Below are 21,915 nucleotides of genomic sequence, written 5' to 3'. Positions count from 1 at the left end.
AGCATAGAACATTCTCACTGTGTCTCACAGATTACCCAAAATTGAGCACATATTAAGTAAGGTGAAATGGATTTCTGGCAAACTTAAAACCCAATAATGCAATAATCAACAGCAATGTATTACTAGACGAAAACACACAAGAAATATGATTAAGAAATATGAACTAAACAATAAAGTAAGTAAGCATTGTGGAGTAAGTGTTTGTGTGTGTGTTGGATTGACACTGTGTGTGAGTGTGTAGGGCCCTGTGAATGTATATAGAGAAAATTGAAATAAATGTCAATAAAGATACAAGGTTTACTCAGATATACCTTGTAGCTATTTTGTTAGCTCTTTTGTTAGCTATTTTGTTAGCTATTTTGTTAGCTATTTATCAGTCGTATTGCTTGGGGATAGAAGCTGTTCGTGAGCCTGTTGGTGTCTGACTTGATGCACCGGTACCTCTTGCCGTGCGGCAGCAGAGAAAATAGTCTATGGCTTGGTTCGTTGTAGTCTTGAACAATTTTCCGGGCCTTCTGTTCACACAGCTTGGTATAGAGCAGTGGAGGCTGCTGAGGGGAGGGCGGCTCATAATAATGACTGTAACGGAATATATGGAATGGCATCAAACCATGTTCCACTCATTCCTCTCCAGCAATTCCCACGTGCCTGTCCTCCCCAATTAAGGTGCCACCAACCTCCTGTGATATAGAAGTCCTGGATGGCAGGGAGCTCAGGCCCAGTGATGTACTGGACCATCCGCACAACCCTCTGTACCGCCATGCGATCGAGGGCGGTGCTATTGCCATACCAAGCAGTGATGCAGCCAGTCAATATGCTCTCATCGGTACCGCTGTTGAACCTTTTGAGGATTTGAGGGCCCATGCCAAACTTTTTCAACCTCCTGAGGGGGAAGAGGCGCTGTCGCCCTTTCTTCACGACTCTGCGTGTGTGTTTGGACCATTTCAAGTCTTTAGTGATTTGGACACGAGGAACTTGAAGCTGTCTACCTGCTCCATGTGGACGTGGGTCTAGGGTGTCTGGGATAGTGGAGTTAATATGTGCCATAACCAGTCTCTCAAAGCATTTCATGATTACAGAAGTGAGTGCTACTGGGTGGTAATCATTGTGGCATGAAGCCTTAGAGTTCTTATGAACAGGAATGATTGTAGTCATCTTAAAACATGTGGGGATTACAGCCTGGGACAAGGAGATGTTGAACCCTTCCGTGAATATGCCTGCTCTAAGAACATGCTCTGGAATACGGTCGGGGCCCGCAGCCTTGTGGGTGTTGACCTGATTAAAGACCATTCTCACGGCGGCCTCGGAGAGCGAGATCACCCAGTCCTCTGGGCTGGTGACGGCCCCCTGGGTCGATGGTGTTGTTGTCAAAGCGTGCATACAAATGCATTGAGTTAGTCTGGTAGAGAGGAGTCGTTGGGCAGATCACGGCTGGTTCTTCCTTTGAAATCCGTAATGAATCCGCCCCTGCCACATGCGGCTGGCGTTGGAGGCTGTATAATAGGACTCCACCTTGTTCCTTTATTGTCCCTTTGCTTGTTTGATGACTCTGCGGAAGTCAAAGTCCCTTCTTGTACTTGTTCCTGTCGTTGGCCGTAGCATCAAGGTTGTCTACGATAGCTCTGTGTGCGGTAGCCCTGTTCTTTAGTTTAGCGCCAACCTCTGTGTTAATCCAGAGCTTTCGTTTGGGGAAGCAGCAAACCCTCACCGTGAGTACAACGTCGCCGTCGGTACAATGTCTGCATTTTCTAATGAAGCCGGGGATGGAGGATGTTGTCTCGTCAATGTTATCGGCTGTCTCGAAACATATTCCAATCAGCGCTAACAAAGCAGTCCTGTATTATAACCTCTGATTCTGGTGACCATTTCTCAACAGAGCAAATTGCGGGTACTTCCTGTTTCAGCTTCTGCTTGTACAGAATCATAATCTGATTAGCCGGATGGCAGGCGAGGGAGGGTCTTGTATGCTTGCTTGTGGGTAGAATAGCAGTGGTCTATGACTTTATCGCCCCTAGTGGCGTTGGAGAGGTGTTGATGGAAGTTGTACATCACTTGGCTTAGTGACGCAAAAATTAAAATTGCCAGCAACCAGAAAGGCAGCTTCTGGTTGTAGGTTTTCCTGCTTGTTTATAGCCTTGTACAGTTCATTAACTTCTTATGGATCCCTTCGCGCGCCAATCCCTTTAACAGGATCGATTTGACAACACCCAGTGAAATTGCTGCGCGCCAAATTCAAAAAACAGAAATGCTAATAATAAGAATTCATAAAGCATACAAGTGTTATACATCGGTTTAAAGATGAACTTCTTGTTAATCCAGTCGCAGTGTCAGATTTCAAGAAGGCTTTATGGCGAAAGCAGACCATGCGATTATCTGAGGACAGCGCCCAGCATACCAACACATGAAAATCAGATTTCAACCAGGCAGGTGCTGCACAAAAGTCAGAAATAACAATATAATTCATGCCTTACCTTTGAAGATGTTCTTCTGTTGGCACTCCAAAATGTCCCATAAACATCACAAATTGTATTTTTGTTCGATAAATTGCTTCTTTATGTCCCCAAAATGTCAATAATCGCTAAAATTTAAGACAGGAAATACTGTGCTCAATACCGGACGAAAACAAAGTGAAGCACGTTCCAGGTCGCGCGCACCAAAACATTAGAGTGCACCTGGAGTGACACATGGAAAGAACAGGGTTACTTCTTAATTTCTCAAAGGAAAAACATCAAACAATTTCTAAAGACTGTTGACATCTAGTGGAAGCCATAGGAACTGCAAGCATATTTATATTTAAAAGATTTCTATTGCCATAGAAATCTAATGGAAAACAGATTGAGCTCAAAAATGTTTAGCCCTGGATGGGTTGTGCTCGGGGTTTTGCCTGCCAAATCAATTCTGTTATACTCACAGACATTATTCAAACAGTTTTAGAAACTTCAGAGTTTTTTTCTATCCAAATCTACTAATACTATGCATATCCTAGCTTCTGGGCCTGAGTAGCAGGCAGTTTACCTTGGGCACGCTTTTCATCCGGACGTGAAAATACTGCCCCCTAGCCCAAAGAGGTTTTAAGCTCAAGCTTGTTATTTTTATTGTCCTGAGGTGGAATGTATACAGCAGTCTCGATAACAGCTGAAAACTAGAAGGGTCAGCATTTGACCGTCAGATATTCCAAGACGTGTGAACAGTGGGTCGACACTTCAAACGCTCTGGAATTAGCACACCGGTTGGTGTTGCTGAAGAGGCAACCCCCCCCCTCCGATTTCCCCGACTCCACTGTCCTGTCTGCCCACTTGAATGGAGAATCCATTGAGTTGGATAACCGTGGGGGGTGTCTTGTCCGAGAGCTATGTTTCTGAAAAGCAACACATTTTACTGTTCCGAGAGTCCCATTGGTAGCAAATCCGCGATCGGAGGTCCTCCATCTTATTATCAAATGGACGGTAGAATGGAGGGAAGAGGTGGTCGGTTTTCCCTTCACCTTAATCTCACCAGGATCCCCCCTCTCTGACCTCTGTAACGCCGCCGTTTCCTCTTGTGTAGCCTGAAAATTGGATCGGAATTACACAGAGCCCAGGGCAGATGAGTCGAAGTTGAAAGTAGATGCCCTAATTGGGGTAAGTAACTGCCGATCTGATGTTCAAAAGTTATTTTACTATCGCTCGCGAAGGGATACAGAGAGGGAGAGAGGGGGAAGAGAAAGAGAGAGATCACTAATTACCACAGACCAATTACCAATCCAATGAAGGGACTAAGGGAGGAACGCAGCTGGAACGGGACCCACAATACCCCACACAGGTCTACTGGAACTTAGCCAAGGGACAAATAATGTGTTTGTGTGTCCTAGTGTGTGTGTTTGTGCTCAATCTTGCAAAACAAGACAAAAACAGCTATTTGGCATATTTGCTACACTTAATGGGTATTTTTTCTCAATGGAATGCATTATAGCCAGCCCACTGACTCGTCAAAATGCTAACTGCTAACTTTTATACAACTGCATTGTGTGCACTTTTTAGAGTACCTCCAGCAATAAAAGCTCATATTTGAGAAGTGATTTTGCTTCTCTTAAAATCTGAGGGCATCATTCAGTTCTACAGCTAATGAATCTACAGTATTGATTCAAATGCCTTACAGCCTTGACTGCGGCATATTAAGTGTCAAACACACATTAGTTTTAGGAAGAAGACTGTGAACCATCATTTACTTATTCAATTACTCTGACAGTTCTTTCACCTACTGGGCTTATTTCTTCTCTCATGCCAAAGATTCATATTTGGGGCACTTTTATGAATGTACTCTCCAGAGTTTTGCTGAATGTATACACACAAAGGCTGCCTGTGGCACTGCATTCTGTTTGCAAGGATTTCCCTTTTAGCCAGTGGTTCCCTGGGAAATAAAGACCACAATAAATGTTTCATTTCAATGGGACTTCCTGGTTTAGATAAAGGCTGATGATAAGAAATGCCAGGAGCTAAATAGAGTTGTTTATTCTTATTGCACTTGCATCAAAGGAGTGTTGATGCACAGATGTTTCATCATTTAGTTTGGCAGTCACATCAAAGCTCTCTAGCACAGAATAATGATACATTTAAATGGAAAAAATTATTGTACAAAAAGTTGATCAATAAATAAAGTTCTGGAATGAATACAATGGTTATTACTTTACGTAGTACAATTAAATACAGTAAACTTTAATAATACCAATCTTCAATAACTGTCGATCTCTGGCTTGTTCATAAAAAGCCCTCACCTCTCCAAAGACAGTGTTGTGTGAATTTAAGAGCTCACAAAGCAATATGGACATGAACACAGCTCTGTGTCTGCATCAAACATCAATCCCAATCTATACCCTATTCTCTCATCCCCTATAACTCTCTGCCATGAATCAATTATGGAGACATGTTACACTTTATTCCATAACCGTGAGCATTCTGTCAAGGTGGATGGAACTCGTTCCCAGGAGTATACCACTAACAGCTGGTTCTAAATTTCACTCCTCTGTTCCAATACATTATGATAACCAGTGTTTACTGGCAGACTACCTGAACAAACAGCTGTTGGGACGTGACAGTCCTGTCTGCTCCAATCGCAAGTGCGGCTGCCAGCATGTGAACTTCTCAAGTCTCAAAACTGGATAGACACGAGACAGAGAGAGAGAAATCATTTAGTAATGTGCTGGAAAATCATTGTTTTATCATCACATGTGAGCGGGTAATGCCTCACCCCACCTGGCGGGGTGGTTTTATTCGGCCTCTGAAGTTTTCTGAGCAAAAATGATTTCCATTGTTGGACATAAGACTGTAAAAACACAAGGAAATCAGCTCCAAGCGATTTGAATTTTGGAAATCTGCTCCCAAATATTCGCGTAACTTCAACCCTTCTTCCAAAATGTTTGATTATGTATAATATCTGTCGGTCATCTAGCAGTAGGAATGTGCTGAAAAATGTCAGCATGTTAAATAAATATGAGCAAACATCTGCTGTGTTAGGCGTTTTGCTACCCAAAACCATTTTTTTTTGTTATCACATGCAAGCGTGTAGAGCAGGTTACCCAACTGGCAGGGCGGTTTATTTGGCCCCCAAAGTTCTCTGAGCAAAAAAATTATATTCATATCTATATATATTACACTGAGTATACCAAACAAGACAAACATATTTTGCCCTCAGAACAGCTTCAATTCGTCAGGTCATGTACTCTACAAGGTGTTGAAAGCATTCCACAGGGATGCTGGCCCATGTTGACTCCAATGCTTCCCACTGTTGTGTCAAGTTGGCTGGATGTCCTTTGGTGGACCGTTCTTGATACACACAGGAAACTGTTGAGAGTGAAAAACCCAGCAGTGTTGCAGTACTTGACACAAACCGGTGATCCTGGCACCTACTACCATACCCCGCTCAAAGGCTCTTAAATCTTTTGTCTTGCCCATTCACCCTCTGAATGGCACACATACACAATCCATGCCTCAATTATCTCAAGGATTACTAATCCTTCCTTAACATATCTCCTCCCCTTCATCTACACTGATTGAAGTGAATTTAACAAGTTACATCAATAGATTGTTGGACATAAAAGACAGTAAAAAACACCAGGAAAGAGATTTTAAGTTGGGAAATCTGTTCCGGAGTATTCTCATGTTTAGCCTAAAAGAGAGTCACTATCATATACACGTGATGGTATACAAATACTGTATAAGCAAGGTTTGAAATGATTAAGTTTTAGTAAAATATTAAGTATGTTTGGAATTCTTGTGGTCAATTTGCAGTATACAAATTATTTGTATTTACAGTGCCTTCAGAAAGTATTCACACCGCAAACTTTTTCCACATTTGGTTGTGTTACAGACTGAATTGAAAATGTATTAAATAGAGATTTTGTTGTCACTGGTCTACGCACAATAACCCATAATGTCTAAGTGGAATAATGTTTTTCGAAATATGTACAAATTAATCAAATTTGAAAAGCTCAAATATCTTGCGTCAATTAGTATTCAACCCGTTTGTTATGGTATGCCTAAATGAGTTACAGAGTAAAAACGTGCTTAACAAGTCACGTAATACGTTTTATGGACTCCCGCTGTGTGCAATAATAGTGTTTAACATGATTTCGAATTAATACCTCATCTCTGTACCCCACAAATACAATTATCTGTGAGGTCCCTCAGTTGAGCAGTGAATTTAAATTACAGATTCAACCACAAAAACCAGGGAGGTTTTCCATAGCCATGCAAAGAAGGGCACCTATTTGGTAACTGGGTAAAATATAAAAAAGCAGACATTGAATATCTCTTTGAGCATGGTGAAGTTTTTAAAATACATTTTTACTTCACCTTTATTTAACCAGGTAGGCCAGTTGAGAACAAGTTCTCATTTACAACTGCAACATGGCCAAGATAAAGCAAAGCAGTGCGACAAAAACAACAACACAGAGTTAAACATAAACAAACGTACAGTCAATAACACAATAAAAAAATCTATGTACGGTGTGTGCAAATGTAGAAGAGTAGGGAGGTAAGGCAATAAATAGGCAAAAATAATTACAATTGAGCAGTAACACTGGAGTGATAGATGTGCAGATGATGATGTGCAAGTAGAGATACTGTGATGCAAAAAATCAAGAGGATAAATAACAATATGGGGATGAGGTAGTTGGGTGTGCTTTTTACAGATTGGCTGTGTACAGGTACAGTGATTGGTAAGCTGCTCTGACAGCTGATGCTTAAAGTTAAAGAAGGAGATATAAGACTCCAGCTTCAGTGATTTTTGCAATGCGTTCCAGTCATTGGCAGCAGAGAACTGGAAGGAAAGGTGGCCAAAGGAAGTGTTGGCTTTGGGGATGACCAGTGCAATATACCTGCTGGAGCGAGTGCTACAGGTGGGTGTTGCTATGGTGACCAGTGAGCTGAGATAAGGCGGGGCTTTACCTAGCAAAGACTTATGGATGACCTGGAGCCAGTGGATTTGGCGACGAATATGTAGTGAGGGCCAGCCAACAAGATCATACTGGTCGCAGTGGTGGGTAGTATATGGGGCTTTGGTGACAAAACGGATGGCACTGTGATAGACTACATCCAGTTTGTTGTGTAGAGTGTTGGAGACTATTTTGTAAATGACATCGCCGAAGTCAAGGATCGGTAGGATAGTCAGTTTTACGAGGGTATGTTTGGCAGCATGTTATTAAATACAAGTCATTAAATACACTTTAGATGGTGTATCAATACACTGAGTCACAACAAAGATACAGGCGTCCTTCCTAACTCAGTTGCCAGAGAGAAAGGAAACTGCTCAGAGATTTCACGATAAAGCCAATGTTGACATTTAACAGTCACAGAGTTTAATGGCTGTGATAGGAGAATATTGAGGATGGATCAACAGCATTGTAGTTACTCCACAACACTAACCTAATTGACAGAATGAAAAGAGGGAAACCTGTACAGAATATAAATATTCCAAAAAGTGCATCCTGTTTGCAAAAAGGAAATTACTGAGTACCACTCTCCCTATTTTCAAGCATAGTGGTGGCTGCATCATGTTATGGGTACGCTTGTAATCGTGAAGGACTGGGGAGTTTTTCACAATAAAAAATAAACAGAATGAAGCTAAGCACATGCAAAATCCTAGAGGTAAACCTGGTTCAGACTGCTTTCCACCAGGAACCACTTACTAGGGAGATTAATTCACCTTTCAGTAGGACAATAACCTAAAACACAAGGACAAATATACACTGGAGTTGCTTACAAAGAAGACAGTGAATGTTCCTTAGCGGCCAAGTTACAGTTTTGACTTAAATCTACTTTAAAATCTATGGAAGACCTGAAAATGGTTGTCGAACAGTGGTCAACAACCAATTTGACAGAGCTTGAAGAATTATTTTAATAATAATGGGCAAATGTTGCACAATCCAGGTGTGAAGGTCTTAGAGCCTTACCCAGAAATATGCTTCTACAAAGCATGGACTCAGGGGTGTGAATACTTTTGTAAATTAGATATTTCTGTATTTCATTTTCAATACATTTGCAAAAAAAAAAAAAAGTTTCACCTTGTCATTATGGAGTATTGTGTGTAGATTGGTGAGAAAAAAATATATTTAATCCATTTTGAATTGAGGCTGTAACACAACAAAATGTGGAATAAGTCAAGGGAAATGAAAACTTTCTTCAGGCGCTGTATGTTTCAGCCCCCCTACCATCCGCGCAAGAAGAAATTGTGTTCAAAAGTGTTTTGCAGTTGTCCCCATTGGGAGGACCCTTTGAAGAACCCTTTTTGGGTTCCATGTAGAACCCTCTGTGTAATGGGGTCTTAATGGAACACAAAAGGGTTCTACCTGGAACAAAAAGGGGTTCTTCAAAGGATTTGAAGAATCCTTTTCGGTTCTAGATAGCACCTTTTTCTCGTAGGTGGGAAGTGATTCGGCGTGCGCTGCTCTCCTTCAACCTGATTGTTGTCAGTGAAATATTAGACTACAACACCAAAGACAGAAAATAAATAATATGGTAGGGTGGTTAGGAAAATAGTGTTCAATTCTAATTATGGCTGAAGCATAAATGGTTTATTCTAATTAGTTGGTATTTCAGTTAGGCAGAAGCCCAGGTTTAAATTCAGTCACCAAAAACAGTGTGAATTTCACCTTCATGAGGATGTCTTTATGTGCTGACTCTGATGCGTTGCTACCAAACTACACGTTTTCCTTACCTTCAGAGCAGGATTCACATTCTATTTGAAAAATTGAGCCAACAACAACATTGTTGAGATTTACATGATGTTTTTCATTGTGGTTTCTACACAGTCAATTAGGCTTTAAATGCCCATTACATTTCTTCAGTTCTATAGTCAATTATAAACTGGGTGGTTCAAGTCCTGAATGCTGATTGGCTGACAGCTGTGGTATATCAGACCGGGTAATTACTTTGGCTACCAGTTTATAATAGCAATAAGGCACCTCGGGGGTTTGTGGCATATGGCCAATATACCATGGCTAAGAGCTGTTCTTATGCACAACGCATCGCGGAGTGCCTGGACACAGCCTTAGCCGTGGTATATTGTCCATATACCACTCCCCCTCGTGCCTTATTGCTTAAGTATAGCCTACCTTTTCAGCCAGCTGCCAGCACATGAAACACTCAAGAATCAGATGCAATAACATTACCGTTTTTGCAAGTGTAAACTCTCTCTGAGTTTTATTATTGGGCTGATCATTTCTTCCTTCAGGCCAGTAACATTCACCTGTAAAATGACCCTGAATCTCGAACTTGACTTGTGATGTAAGACCACACATACAGTGAGACTTGTGATGGAAGACCACACATACAGTAAGACTTGTGATGGAAGACCACACATACACTAAGACGTGTGATGGAAGACCACACATACAGTAAGACTTGTGATGGAAGACCACACATACAGTAAGACTTGTGATGGAAGACCACACATACAGTAAGACTTGTGATGGAAGACCACACATACAGTAAGACTTGTGATGGAAGACCACACTTACACTAAGACTTGTGATGGAAGACCACACATACAGTAAGACTTGTGATGGAAGACCACACATACAGTAAGACTTGTGATGGAAGACCACATACACTAAGACTTGTGATGGAAGACCACACATACAGTAAGACTTGTGATGGAAGACCACACATACAGTAAGACTTGTGATGGAAGACCACACATACACTAAGACTTGTGATGGAAGACCACACATACAGTAAGACTTGTGATGTAAGACCACACATACAGTAAGACTTGTGATGGAAGACCACACATACAGTAAGACTTGTGATGGAAGACCACACATACAGTAAGACTTGTGATGGAAGACCACACATACAGTAAGACTTGTGATGTAAGACCACACATACACTAAGACTTGTGATGGAAGACCACACATACACTAAGACTTGTGATGGAAGACCACACATACAGTAAGACTTGTGATGGAAGACCACACATACAGTAAGACTTGTGATGGAAGACCACACATACAGTAAGACTTGTGATGGAAGACCACACATACAGTAAGACTTGTGATGGAAGACCACACATACAGTAAGACTTGTGATGGAAGACCACACATACAGTAAGACTTGTGATGGAAGACCACACATACAGTAAGACGTGTGATGGAAGACCACACATACAGTAAGACTTGTGATGGAAGACCACACATACACTAAGACTTGTGATGGAAGACCACACATACAGTAAGACTTGTGATGGAAGACCACACATACAGTAAGACTTGTGATGGAAGACCACACATACAGTAAGACTTGTGATGGAAGACCACACATACAGTAAGACTTGTGATGGAAGACCACACATACAGTAAGACTTGTGATGGAAGACCACACATACAGTAAGACTTGTGATGGAAGACCACACATACAGTAAGACGTGTGATGGAAGACCACACATACAGTAAGACTTGTGATGGAAGACCACACATACACTAAGACTTGTGATGGAAGACCACACATACAGTAAGACTTGTGATGGAAGACCACACATACAGTAAGACTTGCCATGTAATATACAGTTCTTGTCATCATCCTGAGAAATCTCGCCCTGGAGATTCTGCAATGCAAGTGTGAATTAATGCTGGACAGCTTTTTTAATATTGCTGATTGGTTGTTGTCTACTCCAGGGGAGCTGTACATCGGTGGCGTGGGGAAGAGCATGTACAACAGTCTGCCCAAGCTGATCGCGTCCCGGGACGGGTACCAGGGCTGCCTGGCCTCAGTGGACCTCAACGGGAAACTACCAGACCTGATCGCGGACGCCCTCCACAGGATGGGCCAGGTGGAGCGAGGCTGCGACGGTGAGTTGATGCTCGCACACAGAGGTGTCATAGGGTGCACAAGGGCACATACCCCCCCTCAGACTTGTCCTATTTATTTTTTACATTTCTGATGTTATATTCATTATTAAACTTAATTTTGAAGCCCACATTTTATCAGATTTCTTTATAAAAAAGCGGTATTATTATCAGCGGTATTATCAGCGGTATTATTCCTAGTAAGTGGTTCCTTCCTGTAACACGGAGCAAAGATATACAGTTGGTCAGATTCCACAGCCACAAAGTCAAAATTGTCAGGACTCGCAGAAGTAATGTTTGTAAATGAAAATGAGCTATGTAGCCTAATGATTCCTTCCTGATGAATAAATAACATTAACATGTTTTGCTGTTTCTCTGTAATACTAGCCACCTAACAATTTTATGACGTTGGCTTTAGCTAGCCAGCTAGAGAGGTTCCCAATCTCTCGACCTCATTACTAGCTACCAAGCCATTTCCAGCGTATTAATCACGTTAGAGTAGCTTGTCTTACTATCTTAGCTGGCATGCCTGCTGGCAAGGTTGGTAGACTTTAAAAAAGCAAACAATAACTAAATGTACTGAATAAGACTCACATTCCTTTCAATCTTTTACCAATATTTTAGCAGAGAAGCATTTTAGTTTCTTTATAAAAAAGAACCACCAGTCAGGAAGATACAGACAGATCAAGAGGTTTGCTTAGATATGTAGAAAAATACTTGGTGTTAATGTAATCTTGCACTTTGTGATAATATCATGATATTTGTGTATACATTTTGATGCCATGATATGTGCCTGTATTGATGATGTGCGCTACGATCCCATGTACCGTGTTGTAATGTGGATGTAATATTCTCGGTGTGTTAGTGCAGTATATTCAGAATGACACCCTCATTAAAATGACAAATGAACAGATAAGGAGGTATGCTTAGATAACCTACGCAGAAAAATAGACATATTTGTTTTTACATCGAATTACGCATGATGATTATGGCTCTAGATTGCAGGTGTTTGAAAAAGTCAAAATTCTCCGACCTCCATCCCCACGTTTTTTACTAGGTATCCCCCTTTCCCTTTCCTTTTATACCTCTGCTAAGATAATAGGTGCATGAATTCCTCTACACACACACACACACACACACACACACACACACACACACACACACACACACACACACACACACACACACACACACACACACACACACACACACACACACACACACACACACACACACACACACACACACACACACACACACACACACTTGGCTTTCACCCAGGCAGCCTCATCAGTCTTTAACATCCCATCTGTTCTCTTCCCAGTCTTATCATATACAAGAGCTTCTGAAGTTGGACTCCTGCAGTAACTCATAGCTCCTTCTTCGGCAGTAATAGCCAGAATATACAGTTAGACCCCACCCTAAGACTCAGTGCCCAGAGCATTCTTTACAGTCTCCTCTCCACTGTATATCCAGTCTATTGCACCATAAAACCTACGGGAGGTATCTCTGCCTCTAATGTTATTGTCGGTAGCTAATCTTAACCACCCTGCAGCGCTCACTGTAGCATAGACTTATCAATCCTCCATTTGGAAGGGACTCAGCTTTTTGACAGTGGGATGCTGGACTGGGTGACGTCACCAGTGTTTTGGCGGCTCTCTGGCGGCTAGTTAATTGTGTTTGTGACGCCTGCAGGCTGTAACGGCAGCAGTGTTCATACTGTCTGTGGCGTGTGGCGTCAAGAGAGCGCCACTGATTTCCCAGAGGTCCCGACACCGCTTGGTGTCTAAATGCGAACACAGCCACCTCTGCCAGCTAGCCTGGCTTATTACCTGCCTAAAGTTATACGGTGCAATTACGTCCTTCTTAACAGAGATCTAAAACTGCATTAGGCTATCACATCTACTCCCCTGAACTCTCAAATGGCTGGTAGTGAGAGGTAATCAGTGATTGAAAAGTACCTAATTGTCATACTTGAGTAAAAGTAGATACCTTAATAGAAAATGATTCAAGTAAAAGTGAAAGTTACCCAGTAAAATACAACTTGAGTAAAAATCGAAAAGTATTCGTTTTAAATACAGTATACTTAAGTATCCAAAGTAAATGTAATTGCTAAAATATAGTTAAGTATCAAAAGTTAAAGTATAAATATTTTCAAAATCCTTAAATTAAACAAACCAGACGGCACAATTTTCTTGTTTTTTTAATAGACGGATAGCCAGGGACACACTCCAACACTCAGACATTATTTACCAACGAATAATTTGTGTTTAGTGATTCCAGCAGATCAGAGGCAGTAGGGATGACCAGGGATGTTTCCTTAATAAGTATGTGAATTGGACCATGTTCCTGTCCTGCTAAGCATTCAAAATGTAACAAATAGTTTTGGGTGTCAGGGACAATGTATGGAGTCAAAAGTACATTATTTGCTTTAGGAATGTAGCGAAGTTAAAGTAAACGTTTTCAAAAATTCAAATTGTAAAATAAAGTACAGATATCCTAAAAGTAGTGCTTAAAAATATTTTGACTTAAGTACTTTTCACCACTGGAGGTAACGGTATGTTCCATAGCATCATCAACTACTCTTCTAACGGAAACACGCCCAGAGCCTGGTATTAAAAATCAATAGAAAGTTGAAATCTAACAGAAGCCAATGAAAATTACTACTCATAGTGTAGCCTTGTGGCAGACTGGGTTGTTCTTCTGTTGTCATGGCAAACATCTAGGGCTATGGCATGACAATAAGACAACAAATTACATAGGAGTTGGCAAAAGCACACACAGATCCCCAACTGGACTATACTGTATGTCATGCACATTCTAACAGTAGTCAGCCCCTCTGAGCTGTATGTCGGCAGGGGCAACTTGCTCTCCTGTAGCTGCCTGACTCCACTGATCCCTTCCTACAACAGCGGGAGCAGAGAATGACTGTCCACTCTGTGTTCCTAACTATGCTGAGTTGCTGACTCACATCTGGGATTTGGGAGGCAGACAGAGGTGGAAGAGATGGAGGGCAAGAGGAAGGGAGGGAGGAGGGAGGAAGGGAGAGAGAAGGGAGGGGGGAGAAATGGAGAGGCACGGAGACAGAGGGAAACGGAAAGAGACAGGGAGACGGAGAGAGGGAAGGGAAGGGAGGGAGGGAGAGAGAGAGAGGGAGAGAAGGGGAGAGAGAAAGTGGAAGTGGAAGAAGGGGGAGTTGGAGGTACCTAGATGTGTCATTCTCTCTCCAGCTGTTAGCTCCAGGTACAGTAGTCATGTCAGTGTTAATGTGGGTTACACAACAATATTGTTAGTGCCCTAGCAGATAATATGCTGCTCAGTCATCCAGCTCCTTTAATAAGACAGAGCTACAGCTTTTAACAGAAGGGGGTACACTACATGACCAAAAGTATGTGGAACGTCAAACATCTCATTCCAAAATCATTGGCATTACTATGGAGTTGGCCCCTTCTTTGCTGCTATAACAGCCTCCACTCTTCTGGGAAGGCTTTCTACTAGATGTTGGAACATTGCTGCGGGGACTTGCTTCCATTCAGCCACAAGAGCATTAGTGAGGTTGGGCACTTATGTTGGGCAATTAGGCCTAGCTCGCAGTCGGCGTTCCAATTCATCCCTAAGGTGTTCGAAGGGGTTGAGGCCAGTCAAGTTCTTCGACACCGATCTCGACAAACCATGCTTTTTGCATGGGGGCGTTGTCATGTTGAAACAGGAAAGGGCCTTCCCCAAACTGTTGTCACAATGTTGGAAGCACAGAATTGTCTAGAATGTCATTGTATGTTTTAGCGCTAAGATTTCCCTTCACTGAAACTAAGGGGCCTTACAGTTGGCAGTATGTATTGGGGCAGGTAACGTTCTCCTGGCATCAGCCAAACTCAGATTCATCTGTCGGACTGCCAGATGGTAAAGCGGGATCACTCCAGAGAACGCATTTCCACTGCTCCAGAGTCCAATGGCGGCAAGCTTTACACCTCTCCAGCCGACGCTTAGCATTGAATGATGATTTTAGGCTTGTGTGCGGCTGCTCGGCAATGGAAACACATTTCATGAAGCTACCGACCAACAGTTCCTGTGCTGACCTTCCAGAGGCAGTTTGGAACGTGGTAGTGAGTGTTACAAACGAGGACAGGCGAATTTTAGCACTAGGCGGTCCCGTTCTGTGAGCTTGTGTGACCTACCACTTTGCGCCTGAGCCGTTGTTTCTCCTAAACATTTCCATTTCAAAATAACAGCCCTTACAGTTGACCGGGGCAGCTCTAGCAGGGCAGATATTTGACGAACTGACTTGTTGGAAAGGTAACATCCTATGACGGTGCCACGTTTAAAGTCACTGAGCTCTTCAGTGAGGCTTTTCTACTGCCAATGTTTGTCTATAGAGGTTGCATGGCTGTGTGCTCAATGTTATATACCTGTCAGCAACGGGTGTGGCTGAAATAGTCTAATCCATGAATTTGAAGGGTGTCCAGAAACATTTGTCCATACAGTGCATTCGGAAAGTATTCAGACCCCTTGACTTTTTCCACATTTGTTACATTCCAGCCTTATTAAAACATTTATTAAATAAAAAAAAATCCTCATCCATTTACACAGGACACCCCATAATGACAACGCTAAAACAGGTTATCGCAGGAATACCTTATTTACATAAGTACTCAGACCATTTGCTATGAGACTCGAATTTGAGCTCAGGGTCATCTGGTTTCCATTGATCATCATTGAGATGTTTCTACAACCTGATTGGAGTCCACCTGTGATAAATTAAATTGATTGGACATGATTTGGAAAGGCACACACCTGTCTATATAAGGTCCCACAGTTGGCAGTGCATGTCAGAGCAAAAACCAATCCATGAGGTTGAAGAAATGGTCCATAGACCTCCAAGAAAGGATTGTGTCGAGGCACAGATCTGGGGAAGGGTACCAAAAAAATTCTGCAGCATTGAAGGTCCCCAAGAACACAGTGGGCTGCATCCTTATTCAATGGAAGACGTTTGGAACCACCAAGACTCTTCCTAGAGCTGGCTGCCCGGACAAACTGAGCAATCGGGGGAGAAGAGCCTTGAGTGACCCAGCCAGAGCCCAGACTTGAATCCGATCGAACATCTCTGGAGAGACCAGAAAATAGCTGTGCTGCGACGCTCCCCATCCAACCTGACAGAGCTTGAGAGGATCTGCAGAGAAGAATGGGAGATTCTCCCCAAATACCGGTGTGCCAAACTTGTAGCTTCATACCCAAAAAGACTGGAGGCTGTAATCGCTGACAAAGGTGCTTCAAGAAAGTACTGAGTAAAGTGTCTGAATACTTATTTAAATGTGATATTTCAGTTGTTTTTATTTCATACATTTGCAAAAAAATCGAAGAAACCGTTTTTGCTTTGTCGTTATGGGTTATTGTGTGTAGATTGATGAGGGGAAAAAAAACATTTAATCAATTTTATAATAAGACTGTAAAGTAACTAAATGTGGAAAAAGTCAAGAGGTCTGAATATTTTCCGAATGCACTGTATAGTGTATTTGAATGACACGTTTACAAATGCTCACACCAAATACAAGGCATCTCAATGACAAGTTTACAAATCTACTGCTCACACCAAATACAAGGCATCTCAATGACAAGTTTACAACTTCTTACTCAAAAGGTTGTAAACTAAATTCTAAACTATACACCATGGTTGTTGTTGTTGCAGCAGGTGATCAATAGTGTGTAACACTGTGATAATATTGTGATTGACTTCAATAATAATTATAGCAACATGTTTAATTAGAGACTCTAGGGTTAAGATCTGATTGATGGAGTATTCACAGCAGTGGGCAATTAAAACATGAAGTGATAAAATGACGAAATCTCATTTAAAGTGGCCATTTTGGAATAACATTGAGAAAATGACTGGCGCTCTTATGAATTTCAAAGTTTTGGTTTAATTGGTCTGCTCTTAAGACGTGTAAATAGTAACATGTTTTGTTTATCTTTCTGAAATAAATTACTGTGCATGCTTTGTAAGTGTTTGACTAATTGATTTTATAATAAGTTCGTTCTCCCTAAATTGTCTGACTTTTCTGTCCAAAATATCAAGCTTTATTTGAATTGATCATCTTAAATAACTTATTTTTAGAGCAATGGCCATTGAACAAAAAAAACTATAATCTAAGTCAGGTTTATGATTTAATTAAAAACATATTTACCTGTTGAATAATAAATTAAGCTTTCATTACTTGTTTTTTTAATCACATACCAAATGCAAGTGACATGAAAGGTCTAGCTGTTAATTATCCAGCTATGGTTTTCTATGGGTCATTGGTAATCAGAAGCATCAGCAGGTATTAATGGGTTTAATAACAGAGGCGCAGTTGTTTTGAATACCTCCTGGCTAACATTCAATTCACTTATCACTCTAATGTGCTCGGAACTCCGCTGAGAAATTACAATAGTTGCTTTTTCTAATTGGAGAATTTTAATGAGCACAGCCATCCATGTCATTGTTAAGTTAGTCCCCTTTCTCTTTCAACTCGGTTCGACCCAAACCTTCCCCACTCTTTCAACATTAAAATCAACTAATATGACTCCCAGTTAAATGACTGCCTGGAATTCAGGTTTAAACCCAGAATAAATATTAAATTCAGTTTAAGATTTTTTGACCAACGTTGATTAAATCAGTATGGACCAAATAACCCGTGTTATGGATATGATTACAGTTAGTCCCCTATATGTGTAATCACATTTGACATTTTAGTAGCAGACGCTCTTCTCCAGAGTGACATACATTACATGTATTGAACCTGTTCCCCTTGAGTACCCTACAGAGGATTACAGTTTGCCCACATTGACAAAAACCAGTATAGATGTATATATTGACACCTTCAAATCAAATCAAGTGTATTTGTCACGTGCGCCGAATACAACAGGTAACATTTCACCTTACAGTGAAATGCTTACTTACAGGCTTTAACCAACAGTGCAATTTTTTATTAAAAAAAAGATATTAGATGAACAATAGATAAGTAAACAAATAAAAACAGCAGTAAAAAAAAATAACAGTACCGAGTCTATAAAAGTAGCGAGGCTATATACAGGCACCGGTTAATCAGGCTGATTGAGGTAGTATGTACAGTACATGTAGGTATGGTTAAAGTGACTATGCGTATATGATAAACAGAGAGAAGTAGTAGTGTAAAAAAGAGGCTGGCGGGTGGTGGGTGGCGGGACACAATGCAGATAGTCCGGGTAGCCAATGTGCGGGGGCATCGGTTAGTCGGGCTAGTTGAGGTAGTATGTACATGAATGTATAGTTAAAGTGACTATGCATATATGATAAACAGAGTAGCAGCAGCGTAAAAGAGGGGTTGGGGGGGCACACAATGCAAATAGTCCAGGTAGCCATTTGATTACCTGTTCGGAGTCTTATGGCTTGGGGGTAAAAACTGTTGAGAAGCCTTTTGGTCCTAGACTTGGCGCTCCGGTACCACTTGCCATGCGGTAGTAGAGAGAACAGTCTATGACTGGGGTGGCTGGGGACTTGGACAATTTTTAGGGCCTTCCTCTGACACCGCCTGGTGTAGAGGTCCTGGATGGCAGGCAGCTTAGCCTCAGTGATGTACTGGGCCATACGCACTACCCTCTGTAGTGCCTTGCGGTCAGAGGCCGAGCAATTGCCGTACCAGGCAGTGATGCAACCATTCAGGATGCTCTCGATGTTGCAGCTGTAGAACCTTTTGAGGATCTCAGGACCCAATGCGAAATCTTTTTAGTTTCCTGAGGGGGAATAGGCTTTGTCGTGCCCTCTTCATGACTGTCTTGGTGTGTTTCGACCATTAAGGGTTTGTTGGTGATGTGGACACCAAGGAACTTGAAGCTCTCAACCTGCTCCACTACAGCCCCGTTTATGAGAATGGGGGCGTGCTCGTTCCTCCTTTTCATGTAGTCCACAATCATCTCCTTAGTCTTGGTTACGTTGAGGGACAGGTTGTTATTCTGGCACAATCGTTATTATGTCTGGTCATTGTCCGTGATCAGGCCTACCACTGTTGTGTCGTCTGCAAACTTAATGATGGTGTTGGAGTCGTGCCTGGCCACGCAGTCGTGGGTGAACAGGGAGTACAGGAGGGGAATGAGCACGCACCCTTGAGGGGCTCCAGTGTTGAGGATCAGCATGGCAGATGTGTTGCTACCTACCCTCACCACCTGGGGGTGGCCCGTCAGGAAGTCCAGTATCCAGTTGAAGAGCGAGGAGTTAAGTCCCAGGATCCTTAGCTTAGTGATGAGCTTTGAGGGCACTATGGTGTTGAACGCCGAGCTGTAGTCAATGAATAGCATTCTCACGTAGGTGTTTCTCTTGTCCAGGTGGGAAAGGGCAGTGTGGAGTACAATAGAGATGGCATCATCTGTGGATTTGTTTGGGCGGAATGCAAATTGGAGTGGGTCTAGGGTTTCTGGGATAATGGTGTTGATGTGAGCCATTACCAGCCTTTCAAAGCACTTCATGGCTATGGACGTGAGTTCTACGGGTCTGTACTCATTTAGGCAGGTTGCTTGAAACATGTTGGTATTAGAAACTCAATCAGGCACATGTTGAAAATGTCAGTGATGACACATGCCAGTTAGTCAGCACATGCCCGGAGCACACATCCTGGTATTCCGTCTGGCCCCGCAGCCTTGTGAATGTTGACCTGTTTAAAGGTCTTACTCACGTCGGCTATCACGTCGGCACAGTCGTCCGGAACAGCTGATGCTCTCATGCCTGCCTCAGTGTTGCTTGCCTCGAAGCGAGCATAGCAGTGATTTAGCTCGTCTGGTAGGCTCTTGTCACTGGGCAGCTCGCGGCTCTGCTTCCCTTTGTAGTCTGTAATTGTTTGCAAGCCCTGCCACACAAGACAAGGGTCGGAGCCGGTGTAGTACGATTCAATCTTAGCCCTGTATTGACGCTTTGCCTGTTTGAGGGCATAGCAGGATTTCTTATGAGCTTCCGGGTTAGAGTCCCGCACATTGAAAGCGGCAGCTCTACCCTTTAGCTCAGTGCGAATGTTGCCTGAGCCTTAGGAGTTATGATTACAGTTATTTTCCAATGTCCTCACATACATTGACATACAACAAATGTGTGAGTGTTGTACAATGACCTTGTTCTCCATCCAATCCCCCCAGGACCTAGCACCACCTGTACGGAGGACTCCTGCTACAATCAGGGGGTGTGTCTCCAGCAGTGGGAGGGCTTCTCCTGCGACTGCACCATGACGTCCTATGGAGGCTCCTTCTGTAGCGACCGTGAGTACAACATCGCCGTGCTGGGTTGTGTGAAGGTTGTGAAGGTTGTGTGTAGGTTGTGTAAGGGTTGTGTAAGGGTTGTGTAAAGGTTATGTATGTTGTGTAAAGGTTGTGTGAAGGTTGTATATAGGCTGTGTGTATGTTGTGTGTATGTTGTGTGTATGTTGTGTGAATGTTGTGTGAAGGTTGTGTGAAGGTTGTGTGCAGGTTGTGTGTGTTGTGTTGTGTTGTGTAGAGCGGTCTGGTTGTATTTAAGCAATAAGCCCCTAGGGGGTGTGGCATATGGCCAATATACCACGGCTAAGGGCTGTTCTTAGGCACACCGCAACACGGAATCAGCATTCAGGGCTCGAACTACCCAGTTTATAAATGGGTATAGACTACTTTCAGTTGCAGGTAATATACAGTATGTCGTGTTTGGTTTGAAGTATCTTTTGGGTCTGTGTTTGATAGCTCTCTGGTGCCTTCCTAGTGGACACATTAAGATATGAATGCTTGTTAGTATGAGAGGCTCATTTGGAGTGAGTTAGCATTCTATCCATATCCCCCACAGGCTAAATTCATCTAGAACACGGCCAGAGGGACAAGGTCCAAGGTTCATAGAGCAGTGGGTTTACTTTGTTAGCTTATTAAGGAGTTAAACTCAGATCCATATTGACCTCCTCTTATCTTGCCTCTGATGAGTTTGAGGGTAGAATAATTGGAGGAAAGGGGAAGAGAGGCACGCCGATGCCTATGCTCTCCTAGTTCAGCGAAGTGTCAGTGGGGCTATTAGTGAGTTTAATATCCAGATTTATTTTTAAAGATTGGAGAGTTTGGTGTTTGTGGTGCTGAGCTCGGCTGAGATGCCCAGAAGCGGCGTGTGTGTGTGTGTGTGTGTGTGTGTGTGTGTGTGTGTGTGTGTGTGTGTGTGTGTGTGTGTGTGTGTGTGTGTGTGTGTGTGTGTGTGTGTGTGTGTGTGTGTGTGTGTGTGTGTGTGTGTGTGTGTGTGTGTGTGGGTAGAGAGAGAGAGAGAGAGAGAGAGAGCAATCCCTCCAGCAGCCAGCCCCAAAGTCTCTACACATTTACCAACAACCATAGTATCGCCTAGAGATCAAGCTCGTTCTATAGCAATTGCTACCACCTGACGTAGCACCCAGTAAAACCAATGTATCATACCAACTACAAAGTCTATTCGCCATCCGCCTAACCAAGGGAATATTGACATTATCTTGTCTAATGGTATCCTCTGTAGTGTAGAGCTAAAATGACTTAACCGGTGACTGAAGAGTGAGGACTAACACAGTTCTACTGACTGTCTAATGGCAGACTTTCATCAATCAGCGGCTTCCAACAGAGACACA

The 21,915-nt window shown here is 42.5% G+C and overlaps 1 protein-coding gene across 15 annotated transcripts in view; it reads left to right on the top strand.

Moving 5' to 3' along the window:
- The window catches only part of LOC139534958 (neurexin-2-like), a 1,135,712-nt gene that overhangs the window by 645,615 nt on the left and 468,182 nt on the right, over window positions 1–21,915 (top strand). For all 15 annotated transcript variants that reach the window (XM_071334534.1, XM_071334530.1, XM_071334533.1 and 12 more), the window contains 2 exons: window positions 11,150–11,323; window positions 20,453–20,572. In XM_071334534.1, coding sequence (XP_071190635.1) covers window positions 11,150–11,323; window positions 20,453–20,572 — 294 coding nt within the window. The remainder of the gene's footprint in view (window positions 1–11,149; window positions 11,324–20,452; window positions 20,573–21,915) is intronic.

The sequence above is a fragment of the Salvelinus alpinus genome, chromosome 11, assembly GCF_045679555.1.
Source record: "Salvelinus alpinus chromosome 11, SLU_Salpinus.1, whole genome shotgun sequence".
Classification (NCBI taxonomy): Eukaryota; Metazoa; Chordata; class Actinopteri; order Salmoniformes; family Salmonidae; genus Salvelinus; species Salvelinus alpinus.
This window is presented reverse-complemented; position numbering and strand designations above follow the sequence as displayed.